Source organism: Phaethon lepturus, unplaced genomic scaffold, assembly GCF_000687285.1.
Source record: "Phaethon lepturus isolate BGI_N335 unplaced genomic scaffold, ASM68728v1 scaffold2494, whole genome shotgun sequence".
Classification (NCBI taxonomy): domain Eukaryota; kingdom Metazoa; phylum Chordata; class Aves; order Phaethontiformes; family Phaethontidae; genus Phaethon; species Phaethon lepturus.
In genome coordinates, this window is record NW_010532456.1 from 25,076 (window position 1) to 44,209 (window position 19,134).

Genomic DNA, 19,134 nt, shown 5'->3' on the forward strand with positions numbered 1-19,134 from the left:
CCCTTTTCTCATTTCCTTAAAGGTTTTTTGCATGTCCAGGAATATAATCTGTATTTTCATGAACATGAAACTACAATGTTGAATTATGACAAGCTGTCCCCAGGAATGGAAAGGTGTAGGAGGCTCATTTGTCTTCCTTCCATTCCATTCCACACATATGCACGGGAGATGCATAATAGATGTTTTAAGGAAGAATTTTGACATATGACCTTGGATAAGCAGATTTTTCCTTCTGAAACTATTTAATGAAGTCCTCCAAAACATAATTATCTGTTGAAATCAAGATTGCAAGTTCTTCCCTCTGTGCATTAGCATCTCAATATGATTAGATTTGATGGTAAAAATTCAGATGATGGTGGTGGAAATAGTATACTTTTACAGAATTCACATTATGTTTAGTTTTGCAGTGAATTTATAATACACTGAAAACTTTATTCTACATTATTGTTTTTAAAAAACAGTTAAATACTAGTTCTATATATACTTTTAAGCAAAAATGTCTGAAGAGAAGTGATGTATTGACTGTGAAGTCTGATGCAGTTGTGCAATCAGCACTCCTGATTTGTTTCTGATGAATTGGGAGTACAGGAAGTGGAAGACAGCTGTAAGAGTTCATACTGTTTTACATTATCAAAACATTATAGCACATTAGTTGATATTCATAACAGCTATGTAGGATAGGAATGTAAGCAGTTTTCCTGTCATGATTACCTCTTTTTACAGAGGTAAAAGCAGAGATGAAGCAAAACCAGAGATGAAGCTGACTTACTTCACATCACAAATCCTGTGATAGTCTGCTATACTCTGTTGTCTTTCAACATCTTTTACATAATGAAAGCTGAGTGTGGATTGATTGATATTGCTAATAAAAAGGTTTTGATTCTTTATTGATTACACAGGGTAAACATTTTACTACTTTTTTTTCATGGCATAATTCATAAGACTGCTTTTTAGCATTACGTTTAATAATTGAAATCTGTGAGTAATCCCATTGATTGGAATGGGATTACTCATAATCCTGTAACACTGCATTTGTTTAATTAACTTGCTGAATTAGAGCCGTAATCTTCAAGCAGTACTTCCATTTTAAGGAGAAACTTAAGAACATGAGAAACTGAAATTTGGCTTAATTCTGCATTGTAGTCAATTCTAGGTTCCTGTATAGTTTGTAATCCTAACATTAAATAGAGTAGTAAAAGAGACGGTAAACACCTTTTAGGATTAAGCCACATGCTTAATCTTCCTTTCCACACAGAAAATGAGAGAATTCACAGGGACTTCAATAGTAGTGTCTTAAAAGAAACAAAAGATTAGAAAAAATCTGTGAAAAGGTTTCTGTTAGGATCATTTTTGAAAATATTAACTTCAATTCTACTTTAGAAAAAGGTAGCAAAGAGATTGTAAAAATATGAAAAAGGTCTTCATGTTATTAAGGATAGAAAATAAGGATTTACTTGCTAATTATAAATGTTTCTTCACCGCTGATCCAAACTCTCACAAATTCTCCGTATGCCTTATTGTAGTAGTTGCAGGCATTACCTACTCCCATCCAGAGAAATCTCCCATGTGAAATGAGGGGACCGATTCCCATATAGTATCCTGGCCCTAAGAAATAGGGTAAGAAAAGTTTGGTCTCAGCAGTGGTCACTGATAAGAATACACCTCTGAGCATCACCCTTTTCAAAGGAGCTTTTTAACATGACAGTGAAGGTCTGCGTTGGGCAGTTCCCATATACAATCCCATTCTGATGTTCTGTCTTGGAGAAACTTGCATCTATGTTTGCTGAAGCCTCACTTATTATCTATGGAAACCTATAGTCCATACAATGTATATACAACAAACTACATTCATTACATGTTTGTACAACTTCAAACTGCTGCTTTGAGATGTCTGACACTTGGAGGGACAATGGCTAGATATCAGAAAGAAGAAATGATCTAGAAAAAATGCATATGGTTTCTCAAACTGTGATTTTAACAAATCTTTTGAGTGATTTTGTGTTGAAGTGTCATAGTGACACCTACAAAAGTCAATATCCTTTTGATGTTGTTAAATGTAATTAATTACATTTCTCTTAAGTCACTAATACTAGAGTGAGAAAATGGATATTTAAAGGAAAAAGTACTTTACTGCTGTGAACTTCTGAAAACATGCTTAAATAGGGGCTAAGAATGGATTAATAAGCATTTAGTCAACAAAGTTCTCAACTAAATCCTTCCACTCAGCACCAAATTTCCCCCTTACAACAAACAGTAGAAAGTGGAGACAGCAGGAGAAAATTTGCCTTTAATTACTTTTAAAAGGAAGTTTCCTTCTTCAGGGAAAGCTTAATTTGCCCCTTTTGTTTGTAAACCATACATCTAACTCCATAAAACAAAACAAATTAAGTACTTACAACACTTTTGTATACTGTTTAAAAATGTAAAAGTTGTGTACAGCTCCACCGTTTACTAATAGGAATCGCAAGAACCCAGATTTTTAAATACCTGTGGACTTAAAGCATATTGATTTAGTTCTATCTTCTGTTCATCCAGTCAAGCATTCAAATAGAATGCATAACCTTCTGTGAATACTTTCCCCTGTTCTTTAACTTTCAGAGAGTTTTAGCATATTGAAGGATGTTTGGCAAGGATCTTTTCACAGAATTGCATTCAGGTGCTACTGCATTGGTTTAGAATTATTCTTCTTGTACACCTTTGAGATAGTGTACGCTCTTCTTGTTCATGCAGTAGGTCATTGTATTGCATCTAATGAAAAACAGGCTGAATCAGTAATGTCTACCATAAGCCTCCAAACCATTACAGAAGGGACCCTCTGAAAGGCAAACCATTTGAGGTTGCTCTGTTCTGGAAGGTCTTCAGTGCCAAACATGGAGAGAAAAATTTATAATCTACTTAAATCTGAATAATTTCTTAGATAATAGTTTGTTTCTAGTAAAGACAATTTAGAAAGCTTTAAACTTAAACCGTGTAAAAAGTAGAAGTTTCTAATGCACATGAAGATATGAACATCTAGAGTTTGTAAAATGGTATTAAATATTTCTAGCATATACATAATAAAGCAGAAAACTAAATGTTATCTATTCATATAGCCAAGCCACACTTATTATGGAAGTTCTGAGGTTAAATAGAGCCTGATTTCTTTTATCAGTTATTTTTAAAAAGCTGTGTTATTTAAACTGACTCTTATACAATCATCATTCAGCATTACTTAAATTTGAGAAACAAAAATCCCCAAACCTCTGACAGCTTTTAGGTGATACTATAGCTAAAGTTAATTTACCTGGTATTGATGAAGTTTCTTCATGATTCCATATTAGAAACAGAAAGCACATGAGAATGAGTATGGGCACTGTAGCCACTGGCATCGTGTCTGGTACTAGGCTGGTGATGTTGTAGTGCATTGGATTCAGAGTTTCCAGTACCATCTTTTCCAAGGGATTCTGCTTTGCTTTAGAGAGAAAGGGGAAGGAGTTTTTCAAAGCTCAGAGATATATTCAGCTTTAGTCGGTACCTCTCAACCCCTTTGTAGGTCTTGTAAATGAGCAAATTAGCTCTTGAGGTAGCTTTATTTTATAATGACAGTGACTGCCTGGACTGCTTGCCAGGACAAGCTACATCACAAATCGCACCAGACATGCAGCAGACACTCTCTTTGCTTGGAAATAACAAAGCTTTTCTGACCTTGATATCGAAGCATAGTTTTGGATACTTTGGCTGACAGACCCCTTATCTCTGATGCTGACTTGGCTGGCCAACACTGAGGTTTACTCCTTGTAAATTGCTAACCAAAACACAAGAAATTAAACTTTCAGCACACGTGGAAGCATTGAATGTGTTCACTTGCAAGCTTTTATCTCTGTTACATAGCCTTTTTCCTTCCTGAGTGCCTGTAGTGCCAGAGTCCTTGAATTTCCAGAATAGCTAGGTTAGTTTTTCATGATGCAGGTGGAGTGTACGCCAGGTTTTTGTTTGAAACAATGTATTATGTTTTTTTTTATTGTCAACCTTTGAGTGTAGTATAATGCATTTAATTTCTTTATGGTTCTTCCATTACATGCTTTGAAAAATACAGTGCATGCCATAACAAACAGGATCGTGGATTGTCTGGTACTGTATTTTTTTCTCAGGTAGTAACCAGCACTTGGCTCAGGAAAGAAAAACCAAGCAAAGGACAGGTCTGTTATGCATAGGGGGAGTAGAAGGATTCCTTCAAAGTTGTTTTGCATGTTTTTGACTTTAAGTCATAAAATATGAGACGTGATTCTACCCGAGAAGGAAAATGTTATTCCATGAATGAGAACTCACATAGCCAATGAAAGATACTGCTTGCATCTGCAAAATAGTATATTAATAAAGCACTTACTTAATCCTGCTCTGACAATAATTAAGAATAGATTTGCTTTGTTTCTTCCTGCAACAATATTAAGTAAAGACATCCTTCAATTTTCAAATAGGAAACTTTTTGTTACTGTTTACTTTCAGGAAATGCTTTCTTCTTTATCTTATGCTTTGGTCTCACATTGTAGAAGTACAGCTTGCTTTGTAGTAACTGTCAGTGCTATAACTATATTGAACTAAGCCAAGAATGTGATAGATGCTTTCTAGATAGTAAGACAACTGGTTACTTACGGTTGAAGCAGGAAATGAATGGAGTACAGGCAAAACCCTGGGGAAGGGAGCAAACAGTGGCTCAGAACCTTGCAGGTGCATGCAATGCTCCAATATTTTGGATGATTGCTACGCAAGGCTTCTGGTATTGTTGCGATCCAAAATGACCATGACGCAAGGTGACCTTTTAGAAACATGGATGCTATTCCAGTAGCTAGCAGGACACCTCTTATGTGAGAGTGTCCATGTACATATCACATCTTATACATGTTTAACTGTTGTATTGTCTTGCATGCTGTGAAAAATGTTTCTGTAATCACGAGCATGTTTTTAAGCATGTAATGGTATTTATTAGTTTCACTAATGGGCTGTTGCACACTAATGATGTTAGTTTAGTACAAGTAAAAATGCTAGATTTAAACTTCCTTAAGTACTATTTGTTACCACAATAAAAGCATGCCTGCATGTATATGTAAATAGTTTGTATTAGTTTCAGTGCCTTTGACTATATGGGCTTACAGCATTATAGAAGAAAATAACTACAGTTAGGGCGTATAGTTTCACTTTTTTGTTGCTTTCTTTCTGGATCTGGATTAACTTCATCTTTGTACTCCATTTGCCACAGATGGGCTCTGATGTTTATTGCTTTTTGTTGCATTTTTTTCATCTCCAAGACATTCTGGTGTGTCTCTAACAGTAGTTCTCTGCCCCCTATTCCCTATGAAGAGAGGTATGTTGGTGGTTATGCATTTGGGTGGCATGAAATAAACAAAGCTATACGTACAAATGTGTATCTCTGTATATTATATCTGTAGGCTAAGCCCTGCTAGAGTTCAGTGTTTGCATGGTGAACTTCGCAAGCACAAGTCTCCCCCTTCTATTTTGTAAAAGTCAACCCTGAGTTTTGATCTTGCTCAGCTCTTACTTATTCACAACTAAAGCTTATCTTTATATTGACAGAGAAATGGAGGCAGGTTTCTATCTTTTAAAAATATACAGATTGTAATAGAGTGGATTTTAGGTTCTAGATTACCTCAACTTCATAATTTTATAATTTTTTAGTAAAAGAATAAAATCTTCTTTTCTGTGAGATGACATCCAATACATCAGTGGCATCTTCCTGTTAGATTTATAATTTTTATATCCTGGATCGTGCTCTCACATATAAAAGGTATTAAAGGTGTTGTATTAGATTTGAATCCTTTTAAGCTCTTGAACTGATCTGAACCGGTCTTATTTTTAGGCGAAGTGACTCCTCAAGCTCTTAAAAAATGGACATTTCTTGTATGGAGAAGTTCTTTGCCCCATTTCAATGAGTATTATCTAAGCACACTTCCAGGGTTTACATTTCAAATGTGTTTTTGTTTTGTTTTGTTTTAATTTATTGTAAAAGCTAACTAGACCATGAAAAATTGACCTTAAAAATATTTCAGCTGAACTGCTTGTCCTGCTTGTACCTGTTGTATTTTTTAAGAATTGTCCATGAGGTAAATCGCTCCTAATAAAAACTCTGCCAAGTAAGTTTTGATAGGAAGTAGTCAGTGAATAGATTGAAGAAGTTTAGAAAAGGAACAAAGCTAAAGTGCCAATTGTGCATGAAAGAAGCTTTCACTATTCTTGCTCATTTTGTCTTAAAATCCTCTATAGGTGGTTTTCATTTCCTTGCAGCTGGTTAAGGTATGTGTCTGATCAGAGCAATTTGTTGGTTCTGATTGTTACTTAATATGGTGGAGGTGGGACAGGGATGGGGCAAAAAAGCTTTTAAAATGAAATAGTGTGAGGAAAGAGACTTATAATATGGAAGTGCTTTTGTGACAAAACAGATGGATGTGCACAGCCTGCCTGACCTGACAATAGTTGTGGATCTTAACAGCTGGGAAAGCATCTGCCAGCAGAGGGACCTTTAGATTACTCATCTGTAAATCTTGACTATAAAGAACTGTGAGAAAATTCTAGGACCTTATAAGTGTCTATAAAATATCTGCAGGGTGGCTGGCACGAGGATGGAGCCAGTCTCTTTGCAGTAGTGCCCAGTGACAGGACGAGGGGCAATGGGCACAAACTGCAGCACAGGAAGTTCCACCTCAACATGAGGAAAAACCTCTTTACTGTGAGGGTGATGGAGCACTGGAACAGGTTTCCCAGAGAGGTTGTGGAGTCTCCTTCTCTGGAGACCTTCAAAACCCGACTGGACACGTTCCTGTGCAATCTGCCCTGGGTGATCCTGCCTTGGCAGTGGGGGTTGGACCAGATGATCTTCAGAGGTCCCTTCCAAACCCTATTATTCTGCAATTCTGTGAAATGTTTTCTTGCAAAAGGTGATATGATGAATGATGATAGGGTTCATAGTAAAGAAAAAAGTCCATGTCTAAAGGATGACTGTATTGACTCCTTTTATTCCAGTTAGAGCTTTGTACTTAATGACTGTATAAATAAAAGAGCAAATTATGTACCATATTTTAGAATTGGAGATGAAAATTTCTGTTAATTTTGAGATGGAGCTCATAAAACTGCCTCAAAACTCTTGAAGAACCAGTCCTGAGTGCTGGAGTTCTTTCCTCCCTAGTGGTTCAACTCTCAGGAGAGACATGGGGGGAAAAATATTTTGCTACTTGTTATAAATTACCAAATATTGGTGACCAATATTAGCAGCATCTGAAGCAAGTGACCTAGGTTTAACTACACAGTTTAGAAAAATGAAATTTTAGAGAGACTGATTTCACACAAAAATGAATCTAGTTTTTTATGTAAGCCAGTAAGTATTTATTTTTCCAGATAAAGTTTATCCTTCCTCTCTTTCTAGAAGCTGATTCTACATATTGCCTGTTTTCACACAATTAGGATTGATGGTTTCATGCAGACTGTAAAGATTCAGCCTTCTACATGTAGATAGCTTTTGTTGTGCATTTCACAACGAGAAGGCTAATGTCTAGTTAGGTAAGTAGTGGTTTTCTTGTATTTGTTCTGCGGATGCTGTCTGAACGTGCAGTAGTCCAGGAGGACAGTGGCTCATGGTGTCTGCACTGGTGTTTTAGTTTGTATTGGGGTATGCTTTGATAGCAAACCTTCAGATTATTCTCATTCCCAGGCTTTGGTGCATATCGCAGAGCAATCTCAGAGCATGCAAACTGGGGTCTTTTTGGATGAAAATAGATCAGATAATGTAGTCTAAAGCGGTGCCTCATGCACACCAGCTTTTAATGGGGATTCAAATGATAAAACCAGTCTAGACCTATTCTGAAGTGAACTCCCATGAAACGTGTATAGTGCAGGGAGTGGATCATCACCAGCTGTTTTGTTTTACCACAGTGTTTGCCAATGTTGATATAGCCTAAAAGGAACATGGTACCTTTTGATAAATAAAATAGTTGTTTTTAATTAGTTTTAGGCATGTAACTATCTTGCTGTGCTGGGATTATAGCACTTAACAAAGGAAGAGAACTGTCTCTGACTCTTAACTGCATGTCGGATCTCTTTAATAGAGCTCGTGCTGAAGGACTTCTGTACAACTATTTTCATATTGCCTTCAAACTGTGGATTTCATTGCAAAGTCAGAAATTCTTTTGCCAGTGGTTGAATAAGAAGTTGTAGGTGGAACTACTGTAAAATTAGTTGTATTTGTGTGGAACGTATTGTAAGAACCACTAAAAAGAATCTAACTATTTGTTACATGGTTACATTCCTTTTAAAGAAGTAATTAATTTGAAGTGAGTAATTATCACCAGGTGTACAGCATATGTCACATAAGCCTTGATACAGGGATTGTCTTGTTCCCTTGAAAGTCTGTGGAGTTTAAAGTTGAGAACACATCAAAAGACTTTCTTGAACTTGAGAGTGCTTGCCATTCCTTGTAAACTGAGCTGTACAATTATTCTGTAAACAACAGATTGCATGTTTTTTTAGCATCACTGTGGAAATTGCTCCCTGATATTCTGTGGTCTCTTCTAATGCTGTAATTCTCTCAGGATGGAATGGGGATGTCAAGGAGAGCTTTCCATCACAATTTATTGGTCATCTGATATTGTTACTCTTGTGACATTCTTTGTCTTTGATTATAATATTTTTTTCTTACTCATTTTTCGCTTTTAATCTGAGCTTTCATGATCTGATCATTTGCTTCAGGTGTTCTATTACAGATGGTCTCATCTGCAATTACAATAATGCAGAGCAACCCTTTTAAAGTTAGGTGTTTATATTACTCTGCTTTTGAAAGCACTCTGGCTTCTTTAGGTCCTTGTTTCCTATTTTTAATTCAATCCTCTGCAACTCGAAAGGTAATTATGGTAAAATGTGAACTTTAGGGAATGAACACACTGCATGTAGTTACCTTTTTCAGCCATTTCTAGAGTTCAAGTCAGTGGGCTAGAATTTGTGTAGTTGTAGAGGTCTATCACATCTAATTACTATGGAAATATATTCTAGTAGTATTGAATGATTATTATAGCCTTGTGGAATAATCCTGTACTATGAAATCTAATCTAAATAGCACTTTTATAAATTTATCTGTTGTTTAGATTAGAGGAGGAGGAAGGGAGAAGGAAAAGGTGATGGCTTTCAGCAGAAGCTCGAAAGTGGGAATTTAATAATGATCATCCTGGCAATCTAAACGGGGTCTTGACAAGTAACAGAGGAGGTGGGATCCTAATGTTGTCAGAGAGCAAGTGAGGCAAATACAGAACATGTCTATGATTTTGTGGTGTTGAAAGAATATGTCTCTACTATGAGATAAGAAAGATTGTTATATTTGATGCCTCTGCTATTATTTGGAATTGTGGTTTTATTTTACTGAGCCTTCTTATGGCAGTGTTACCTTGTTTCACAGCTGAATAGGATCTATCCCTAGAGCATGTTTCACTGAGTTTTTAAGTTCTGTAAGCTGACTTCAGTATCACTTCTAAAATGCTACTGCATATTCGTTATGTGCTAGTGGTGGCCACCAGTGGCTCATACACAACTGTAAACAATACTTGGATTTTCTTCTCTGCCTCAGTGGTCACAGGACTCAATTTGTTGTCACCCCTCCTGATCGAAGTGTACCATAAGTTTGCAAGGTGCAAGGAAGGTTTGAGTTGCAATACTGTGGTAAATGCTGACATTCCTGTTGTTTGGAGTCGGGTCAATTAGTTTTCTGGGCACCAGCAAGTACTAGCATGTGTCTGGGACTCAACTGGTCAATGCAAATTGAACCTGTTGACAGGGAAACAAATATGCTGAAAATATTTTCTATGAATGTAGGACTCTATTTTCTATGAATGTAGGACTCTATTTGAATATTACTTTTTGTTGGGATAACTGTAGTGAAGGCAATGCCTCTTTTTTGTGCCTTTACATGGTGGTTGCAGCCTTCATTTTGTGAACTTACCATCTTTGTGCCTGTCTACAAAGAGATACCTGTCTACTGAGGTATCTTTTGGGTTAAATCAGAAGTTGCCATGTATCAACGTAACTTACACACACATTTAGGTATCATGGAGGAGCCATCTGAAGCAACTGTAATGAGCTTGGAACTGTAGTTTCTGCAAGATGATAGTCAAATAGGTATCATAAAGGCTGCTCATGTGAATGATTTTTCTGGTACAGTGGAACTGTAAGTCCTGCCTTTAAACATTCCAAAGTAGTTACTGGATCTTTTTAGTAATACTTAATGCCAAAAAGTGATGTTGCTGCCATATAACCAAGTACTAGCCAAGATGATAAATTATTGCTGAAATGGCTAAATGAACTTTTTATGTTGCTATTGATTCTGGACCTTAGTGAACTTCCAAAATAAAGTATTTATAATATACTGTCAGGTTGGTTTGGATGTTGCCTTTGGGACTAGCCAGTGAAAGTTCTGATATAATGAAAGTCTTGAGTCAAATGTATCCTTTTAGAAATTACTTTAGATATCTAAATTGATCTTCAGAGGATGAATATTCATATCCTGAAAAATCGCTTTCCTTTAGAGTATTAAGCCTCCAAAACAACTAGCCAGCTGTAAAACCATGATTACCTGTAGTGAGCAAGACTTGGAGTGATAACCTGCTGTGTGTAACTAAAAAATCTCTCCTTTCTGGCCAGCATCCATACTATTTTCTTGTAGCTATTTATACAATGTGAATGTGTGGGGCAAGGTATGCGATATGCTTCCCAAATGACTGTACAATAAGGGTTTCTGCTTTCTGAACAATCTGTAATTGTATGGTGATTTTTCTTTCAGAAGAATAATGATCTGAAAATAGAATTTGGACTACGTCCTCTTCTGAGGTTTTAATTGCAGTCTTGATGTATGTTTTGGAAAAACAACTTGCCAGTTCTAGCACCTTTCACAGAAGGGCTTGTTGCTTAGGAACCAACATAATGTCCATGAAAAGTACTATCCACATTAGATGGTAAAAGGGTTTCACCTGAAACATACATCTCCTGAAGCGGAACAGGTATGTCAGTGCTTGTAAGCCATCAAAAAGAGATTGACAGATATGCAAACTTCTGCAGTATTGGTAAGAATATATTTTACTGCTTGTCTACCTCAAAGTTTCCTTAGAACACCATAAGCTCCAGTTAACTCAAAACTAACTAGAAAATGAGTTGTGGATAGACAACTGAAATTTCTCTCTAACACACTTGTTATCAGACTTCCTTGTTATGACTATGGCAAAGCAGACTGATATGAGGAGGGTTTTCTGTATGTAGCTACTATCAGTTTGCTATTACTACTGGGTGGGTGGTTTTGTTTCTAATTTGGCAGATAGAAGGCAGCTCTCTGCCATCATTATGTCTCTGCTGCAGTACTTCTATTGCTAGCAAATATTTTGACCACTTAAGCAAAAAGTTAGTTGACAGAGCAGGGGCTGCTTTGTAAGAAATGTAAATTAGATTTTTGACTTTTTTCTGGCTGTTAAATACAGAGTATTCTATCAAAGTATGTAAATTAATCCTGAAGAAAGTTTATCTGTGTATTTGAAAAAACAAGACTAAGGATGATTATTCTCAAACCATTCTTCCTGCAAATTACTTTATTCATCAGAAATAATTATTAACTAAGATGTAGTAACTTAAAGATAGCACTTTTCCACAGCAAGCACTAACTGAGAGATCAAGCTGTGATAGAATAAACAAATTCTCTGGGTCAGTTCCAGACTTGTTCTGCCTGATGACCTTTTTTAACCTGACTCATAATCCAATTTTTCCATGCTGTGATAATGATGCTTGGAAATGTTGGTTTGTCCAAATTCACTTACTTTCCAGCTAGTCCTACATTGCTATATATCATTAACAGTTGTCAGTGTCCATTCCATGCTATGTATTCTACTGTAACTTTGTCATGGTATACATCTTTGCATGAAACATAGTAAGTGGGACAAAATCCACTTTCAAGTAGATAGAATGAAATCAGAGACCACAGAAACATTGAACAAGTTTGGTTTTTTAATCAGTGGGGCCTATGTCTATAAAAGCTAAAAGGTTTTAGTATTTCTTGATGTAATATAGACAATTTGAAAGGTTGAAAGAAGTAAACATTTTCTAAGGATGACTATTCTGCAAGAACAATCTTCCCTTTTTTTAAAAAGAAACTTTGTAGAATACTTACAACATACATAACACATCATTGTTATTTTAATACCAAGAATCTGATTTAAGACCTGCCGATTTTCTACTAAAAGAAAAAAAAAAAAATCTCTATTTAGATAGTGACAAGGTATAATTTACACAAAGTTAATTACAGTAACTCAGATCAAAGCAGATCCAGAAGGCATACTTCCCACTCAAAAAAACCCCAAACAAAAAACATTACAGAAATGTCCTACTCATGCTGCTTGAAGCAAAATGCTAGAATATGAATTCAAAATTTACCTGTGTCCTCTTGTTACTTCTTGATTTTTATCGGTGAAGAGTGCTTATCGTTGTTACTGATGTGCTCCTTTTAAAGATCTGAATCGGTTTTCTGGTGATCACTCTCTGTGATCTTTTATGCATCTTTTATGCAGGTGCTTCTTGTTGCTAAGAGATCAGTTGCTTAGAGATGGAAGTTTGTTTTTTGTAATAGATCAGGGGCCATTGCAATTGAAAAAAATTTTTGTAATTTTACCTCTACTGTTGCAAAATAGCTAATGATAGAGATACACATGCCTAATGCTGATTAGAGTTGTAACTGGAGAGCAAAACAGAGAAGTAAACAATGTTTATAATTATGTTTGGCTCTGAATAGCAAGGAAAGAGATTTGTCATTTAACTGGAGATGCAACTAGCAGAGTTTATATTAATTCTTTGCCTAGCATATCTAAATGTATTTTTAATTTCCAACAGAAAGGAAGAAAAGTCCAAAAGTTTTATTCTAAAATTGGGATGCACAAAGTTGTCAATAACATTTTGTAAGATACAATCCTGCACTGACATTGGAAAGGTCCTATTGAGTATACTATATATTTTTGTATATACTGTTTCCTTTATATTCCCAGTTGGTTTGATAACTCTTCAGAACTACTATATCGGCTAAAGGCTGGATTCTTTGCTTTGTGATGCTTCTTTTTTTTGCTGTAGCCTTGGGCAACTTTAACAAACATAACTATAGAAAATCCAAATGTTTTCAAGAACTGCATGAAGCAATTACAGGAAACATTAAAATAATGACCAAAGATCTACAGGAAAAGGTGATGATGATATTAAAAGATGAGACTAACACAGAAGTATGAATAAGGTACTTATGCTTGTTACTTACTGTTTTGAAACACCAACCAAAGTCTGAATTTTCTCAATTTCTGCTATGGGAAATTCTTAATTGACTCAGCTGCCTCTTCTATAAATTTACCCCTGTGAGCCCAAATAGATTGTTTTGTGAAATAGGTCAAAATCATCTTTTTTTCTTAGTGCTCTCAAGTTTAGAAAATTTAGTCACTCATGTCTGTTTTCAGCAAGAAAAATGTTGTTACGTCCTTTGGCAGTAAGACACTATGCATCCTTATCTTTCACTGTTGGGCTACAAATGTAAGAGACTCCTGTAAAATGTTTTCATTCTTTTTCTGAATTCACTCAAGGCTTTAGCATTAGCATTTAAAAGGAATAAATAAAACAAATTAGAACACTTTTACTAAGAAAACACATCTAATGAGTAAAAGGGCCTTATATCTAAAGGACTATGATCTCACTTAAATACAAAAAGTATTTAAGAGTTATGCACAATAGTTCTAGTGATGGAATATTTTTAACTCAGGGAAGGATGGAAGAAGCCTAGATTTTTATTGAATGTGAAATCTCTTTTGAGAAGCCTTTCTTTAAGTAAGTAAATAACACAGTTTGGGGAGAATAAGGACTGAATTCATGCAGAAATGCTTCCAGCATTACTGCAACCTCACTGAAGATACACAGCTTACACAACCAGAAGCCAACGTAACTTCAATCTGGGAACTGAACTCTTGTTCTTTTTGCCATGTGCATATAGTCTTCCATATCTATTTATTATGCAGAGAATTGTTTACAGGATAATTTAACTGTATGATTTTCCTGGAATCAAAAGTACAAGCAGAAATGGGCAGAACTTTGTTGAACAATTCTACAATTCTATTGTGTCCTCTATTTAGAGCTTGTCACAATAATGGTTAAAACCTGTTGCAGTAGTATCTAATGTTCTAGAAGTGTTAAAATTACTTTGGTTTATTTCAAAAAGATTATAGCTATTTTTAATTTTTAAGCCTACCTAAAAATTTCGGGGGAAACCATGCGTTAATATTTTTTTCTTTTAACAAGCCAGCTGTATGTTTTTACTGCTTGTAGACTAGGGATGTTTACATTCTGGAAGAGCTAGATTTTGAGGCTGGTTTTGGTCCATTTCATGATATATTTCTTATAGATTGCTAATGTGGACAAACTAATATGAATGATCAGTTCTGAAGTAGATGGGTAATTGTTCCATGGATATCAAATTAAAAAAGCTTTATGTAGCAGTATGAGAAAGTTACCATAGAAAGTTTCCAGCCCTTTCCCATGGTATGAAACTGGTTTACTGCATTTAGTGTTGCTTTGGTTTCAGCCACTGAGAAGAATAACAGCTTGTGCTGAACTTTGCTAGTTTTCTTATTGTACTTTCCTTCGAGTTCCCCCCATTTTTGATAAAAAGTCAAACTGAGTATTTGTTGCTACTGCAAACATATCATTGCTTTTCTGTTCTGCCTAGGACATAAAGGGAACTTATGATACTTCAAACCCTTGTGTGGTTGCAGTTGTCACTCGCTGACTTTGGAGATCGTATATTGTTTTATAGGTGTTGGGTTAGGCTGTAGTGTTAGAGTGTAACACTGCTATTGCAAAAAGAGATCTGGGAGGCATTACTTTCATTATTGCTGAACTGCAGTTAAACAAATATTAGTTTAATTTGGAAGCACCTATAGCCATAGATATTCTTTATTATACATGCAAATGGTAAGGATAAATTACTTTAACTACTTATTTTTAAAAGCCTCAGAATTAGGAGTTTGGCAAAATAAGAAGTTGATGTAAGGAATGCAAAACCAATACAATTTTTTTCTTTGTCAGCATCTGTTGCTTGAGGTTTAGGGGGGTCCAAGTATGATCTGGACATTTTCACACACAAACATGTTTTCGTTCCTTGCTCCATGATGATTTATTTAATCAAAATTTTCTAAAAATGAAAAATCTGGTAAAGTTTTTGTTGGGTCTCTTTCTTTGTTAGTGCTATGTATCTACTTACTGATATAAAGAATTTGTGCATGAATTGCAATTCAGGGGCAAAAAGCTGGTTGAATTGGTCATGAAGTCACAAAAGGGGTTAAATAGTGCGAAAATACTTACGGTTAAACTAGGTTTTGTCAAGACTGATTTCTGTAGCACGTATCTTTAAATCAAATATTATTTCCATATACCAGAGAAAATGTATTTAAGTTCTTTCATGCCGAAGAATTCCTGGAACTTTGTATAATGCAACCAGAATGACTGGACTTGTTGTTCACTACAAAGATCTATGGTTGAATACTACAAATTCTTCAGAGCCTGAGTAGGCATTCACTGAATTAACAAAGTTCTTTTTTATACTACTAACAATAAGGCAGTTTTTTTCCCCTAAATATTTTACAATAGACTTTTGAGGAAAAAGGATGCAAAATGCTCTTAGTTGAGCAGGATGGTACACAACTCTGTAGGGACCCTGGGGCTTTCATAAATTGATTAGAGTTCTGTTTTAGTAATAAGGGCTTGGATCTGGTCTAGTAACTATGTAGAAAGAAAATTACTTCAGTTAAATTGGTGGAAATGAAATCACAAATATAAGAATCAGTATTGTGAAACTAGTAGGATGGGGATCAAGTTCAGATCTTAATTCTCTTTATGTCCTGATGGTTTCACTGCAATCATTAGGGTATGAGATAAATGCTCACATTGCCCCAGGGATGGATAGCCACTGGTAAATCTGTCCCTAATAGTTGTTTTTGATCAAGTTGACAAAACAAGAGGAACTGTGCTGGCTTCAATGTTAATGTTCAAAAACAATGCCCCATGTTGTTTTAGGGTAAAAGGAAACAAAGACATCTGTACAAACGTTGACTGTCAGCACAAGGTCACGCTAAAGGTCCATCTAGCTTGGTGCTCCCATCTCAGTTATTGGCCAAAAACAGATGCCAAGTGGAGAGTATAAGCACTGGGGAAATACATATACTTTCCTCTCCCTGCCTTCCCTCCACTATTTAAGGATAAAGGAATTTAAAGTAATAGTCTTAACCATCCCAGTGTTTGTAATAATGGCTACCTATCTTTTCTAGAAACTTCAAGAAAGACTGCAGTAATTTAACCAGGCATTTTACTCTTATCTTTTGTCTTAACTTCCCATATATACTATTTTCCTGTTATCCTAAACAATCAGTTGTCAAGTACTAGGAGAGCTGAGACTACTACAGGTGTATGTATTCAAATGCTTTCTGTGCTACTTTATAATTTAGAAGTGTGTATCAGCCATGGGAATAGCTAATGTTAAAACTGTCAGGTTCTCTCACTGGTGAGCAGAATTGTTCAATAAAACATACACTGGATGTGTCAAAGCTTATAATTCCCTTAAAATGGTATTGTGTGAACTGCTGGCAATTTTTGTTGATTTTCATTCTGCTTCGGTCCACTGTTAAAGTAATAAGTACTAGTAAAGTACAAAGTACAGCAGAATGTGTGCAGGATATCTGCTTTTAGCCATTGTCTTCCATTTCCAGTCAAGACTTGCAGCGCTGCCTTGGTAGCTCCTGATTGCTTCTTTGAAGCAGCTCCTTCATTTGGCTGGCATCCATTGCACTCTGAAACCTGTTTATATCTCTTCCATCAGCGTTTCTGAGCTACTGCGTCATCCTTTTACAATAACATATCTATTTGACTGAAATCCATTTATACTGTCCACAGCTTTTCTTTCATGCCTAGCTTTAGAAGATCTATATTGCTTGTAGTTCTAACAGCAGACTGATTTGGCAATCCTGTTTCTCAAATATTTGCAACTCACTTTATAGGGTATCTTCCAAAACCCCCAAACTTTAGAGGGTGTTGGAAAGTGTTCTCTGTGGATGCTCAAGATCTAGAGTGTCATGGTGGCCTGTCTGTTTCAGTAAAGTATGTTAGCTCCTATTCTGGATGGTGGATGCTAGGAAATTAATTTTATTAATTTGGGGGCTTTTGTTTATTTTTTAGTGCTGGGTGAACAGAGTAATAATGGCAGAAAATACACATACTTTAAAGCAAAATGTTGTGTAGGGAATTGTGTTTCTACCGGTAAATGTAAAATCCCTATCTGGGGCTCTGCTGAAAAGAATTAGTGTCTTGGAATCCAGGCCTGTTTGCGTGGTAGTTTACTATAGATGAGGAAATTATATCACTTCAACTAACAAGATCAATTCCTGAGAATGAGAGGGGGTGATGTGGTGGGAAGCCAGCACGGTTCCTCTTGTTTTGTCAACTTGATCAAAATCAAACCATCTGCTTTAATGTTGACTGAGAAATTCTACTAGAAAACATCCTTGGTGGAATTTATCTTCCTGGCTTACTAAACTAGCTGTGAACAAATCACCTGTAATCACCTCCTATCTGGCCTTGTGGGCAAATAAGCTTTTTGGTAGAAATGCAGAAAGTGACCTTTTTGTAGAATTTAATTAAGCAAATAATCACAGGTGGGTAACTTTGACGTGTGATTTGATCTTTCTCAACTGGACACAATGGATTTGTTCTGTGTGGTGATTGCTCGACAGGTTTATACAATCTGCCAGTTGTAGTGAAGTAAAAGTAATCTACTGTGTAAATTAGATTAACAAAGAATGGGCTAGATGCATGCCGTAAGACACTTGTTTCTGCTCTTTCTGTGGAGGTCTAATTATTTCCATAACATCTAAGCCATAACTGCTTTCTGCTTTTTATGTTTCTATTTGCTTTTAATTAGGTTAGAAAAAAGCACAAATCAGCCAAAAAAGTCAGATAATATGCATCTTTATGTGTCTCCCCTTGAAGAATAACAAATAATAGAAGAACCAATCCTTCTGGTTTTATCTGCAGCCCTCTGGGTAATCTGCATCCACTATGGCATGGAAAGACCACCATACTGGAACGAGAAGGCAATCCAGAGTCTGTTCCCTTTTGCTCCCTGATCTCATGAAGTTGCTCTATGCAGTGGTGGGTTCTGTGAAATGAACACCTCTCCATGTAAAATCATCCTAGAGTGACTGACTTTCTTCTCGGATAATAACTGCCCCTGCATTAAGCAGGAGGCTGGACTAATGACCTTCTGAGGTCCATTTCAACCTTATTTTTTCTGTGATCCTATTCATCTGACATCTTTCTGGCAGCATATCTGCTTCTCTGGTCCCAATTCAACCTGTCTCAACCTTTTACTAAGGAGACTACTTAAGAATTTTGGCTACCATGTCCTACTCCTTCCTCTCTGACAGAGAGAAAATTTCTGCATGAACTTGCTGTAACACTGCTGTGTGTAAATATTTGTGGTGGCTGCTACTCTGTTAATATATTACACACAAAAATCAAACTATCTGTGTGTTCAGTGCAGTGTTCTTAAGTAGGCCTTCCATATGCTTCCACTAGCTACAGGATGCTTCTCCAGAGTCTATGCTTGCTGAAAATTCTTTAGAAAATTTTAGAGTACCAAAAGAAAGAAAATCTTTGAGGGAAGGTCATTGTACCATTAGGTAAAAAACAAGTAAGTGCTGCTTGAAATCCCTTCTGCCTTGAGATAGGTACAAGTCTTCAGAGAATATCACCTGTGGGGACTTGGGGTTTAGTGTTTATGTTTTTGTCAGGGTTTTTTGGTTGCTTCTGTTGCTGATGGAAAGAGCTTTATAAAAGGAGTTCTATGTGGGCTTGAACAATCAAAAAGATCTCTTCAGCAATTTCGTTTATCTGTCTGGAACAGATGCAGATGCAGGAAAAACTCTTAAGTGGTATGGCTGAGTGCAGCTGCTTTATGAGCCATTTGTATACATGTGTTTTTATTTTCTTAAAAACAGGACTCGCTTGGTGTTTGTGTGCTCTGTGCGTCATAACAGCCATTCTTTCCCT

General features: G+C 36.1%; 1 protein-coding gene across 1 annotated transcript in view; it reads right to left on the minus strand.

Annotated features, from left to right (window-relative positions):
* Positions 1–3,468, minus strand: part of LOC104619051 (aromatase) — a 15,283-nt gene extending 11,815 nt beyond the window's left edge. Inside the window, exons 1-2 of the mRNA XM_010284818.1 lie at positions 3,284–3,468; positions 1,455–1,605 (exon numbers count right to left, since the gene is read on the minus strand). Coding sequence (XP_010283120.1) covers positions 1,455–1,605; positions 3,284–3,428 — 296 coding nt within the window. The 5' untranslated portion in view covers positions 3,429–3,468. The remainder of the gene's footprint in view (positions 1–1,454; positions 1,606–3,283) is intronic.
* Between the last annotated feature and the right edge of the window lie 15,666 nt (positions 3,469–19,134).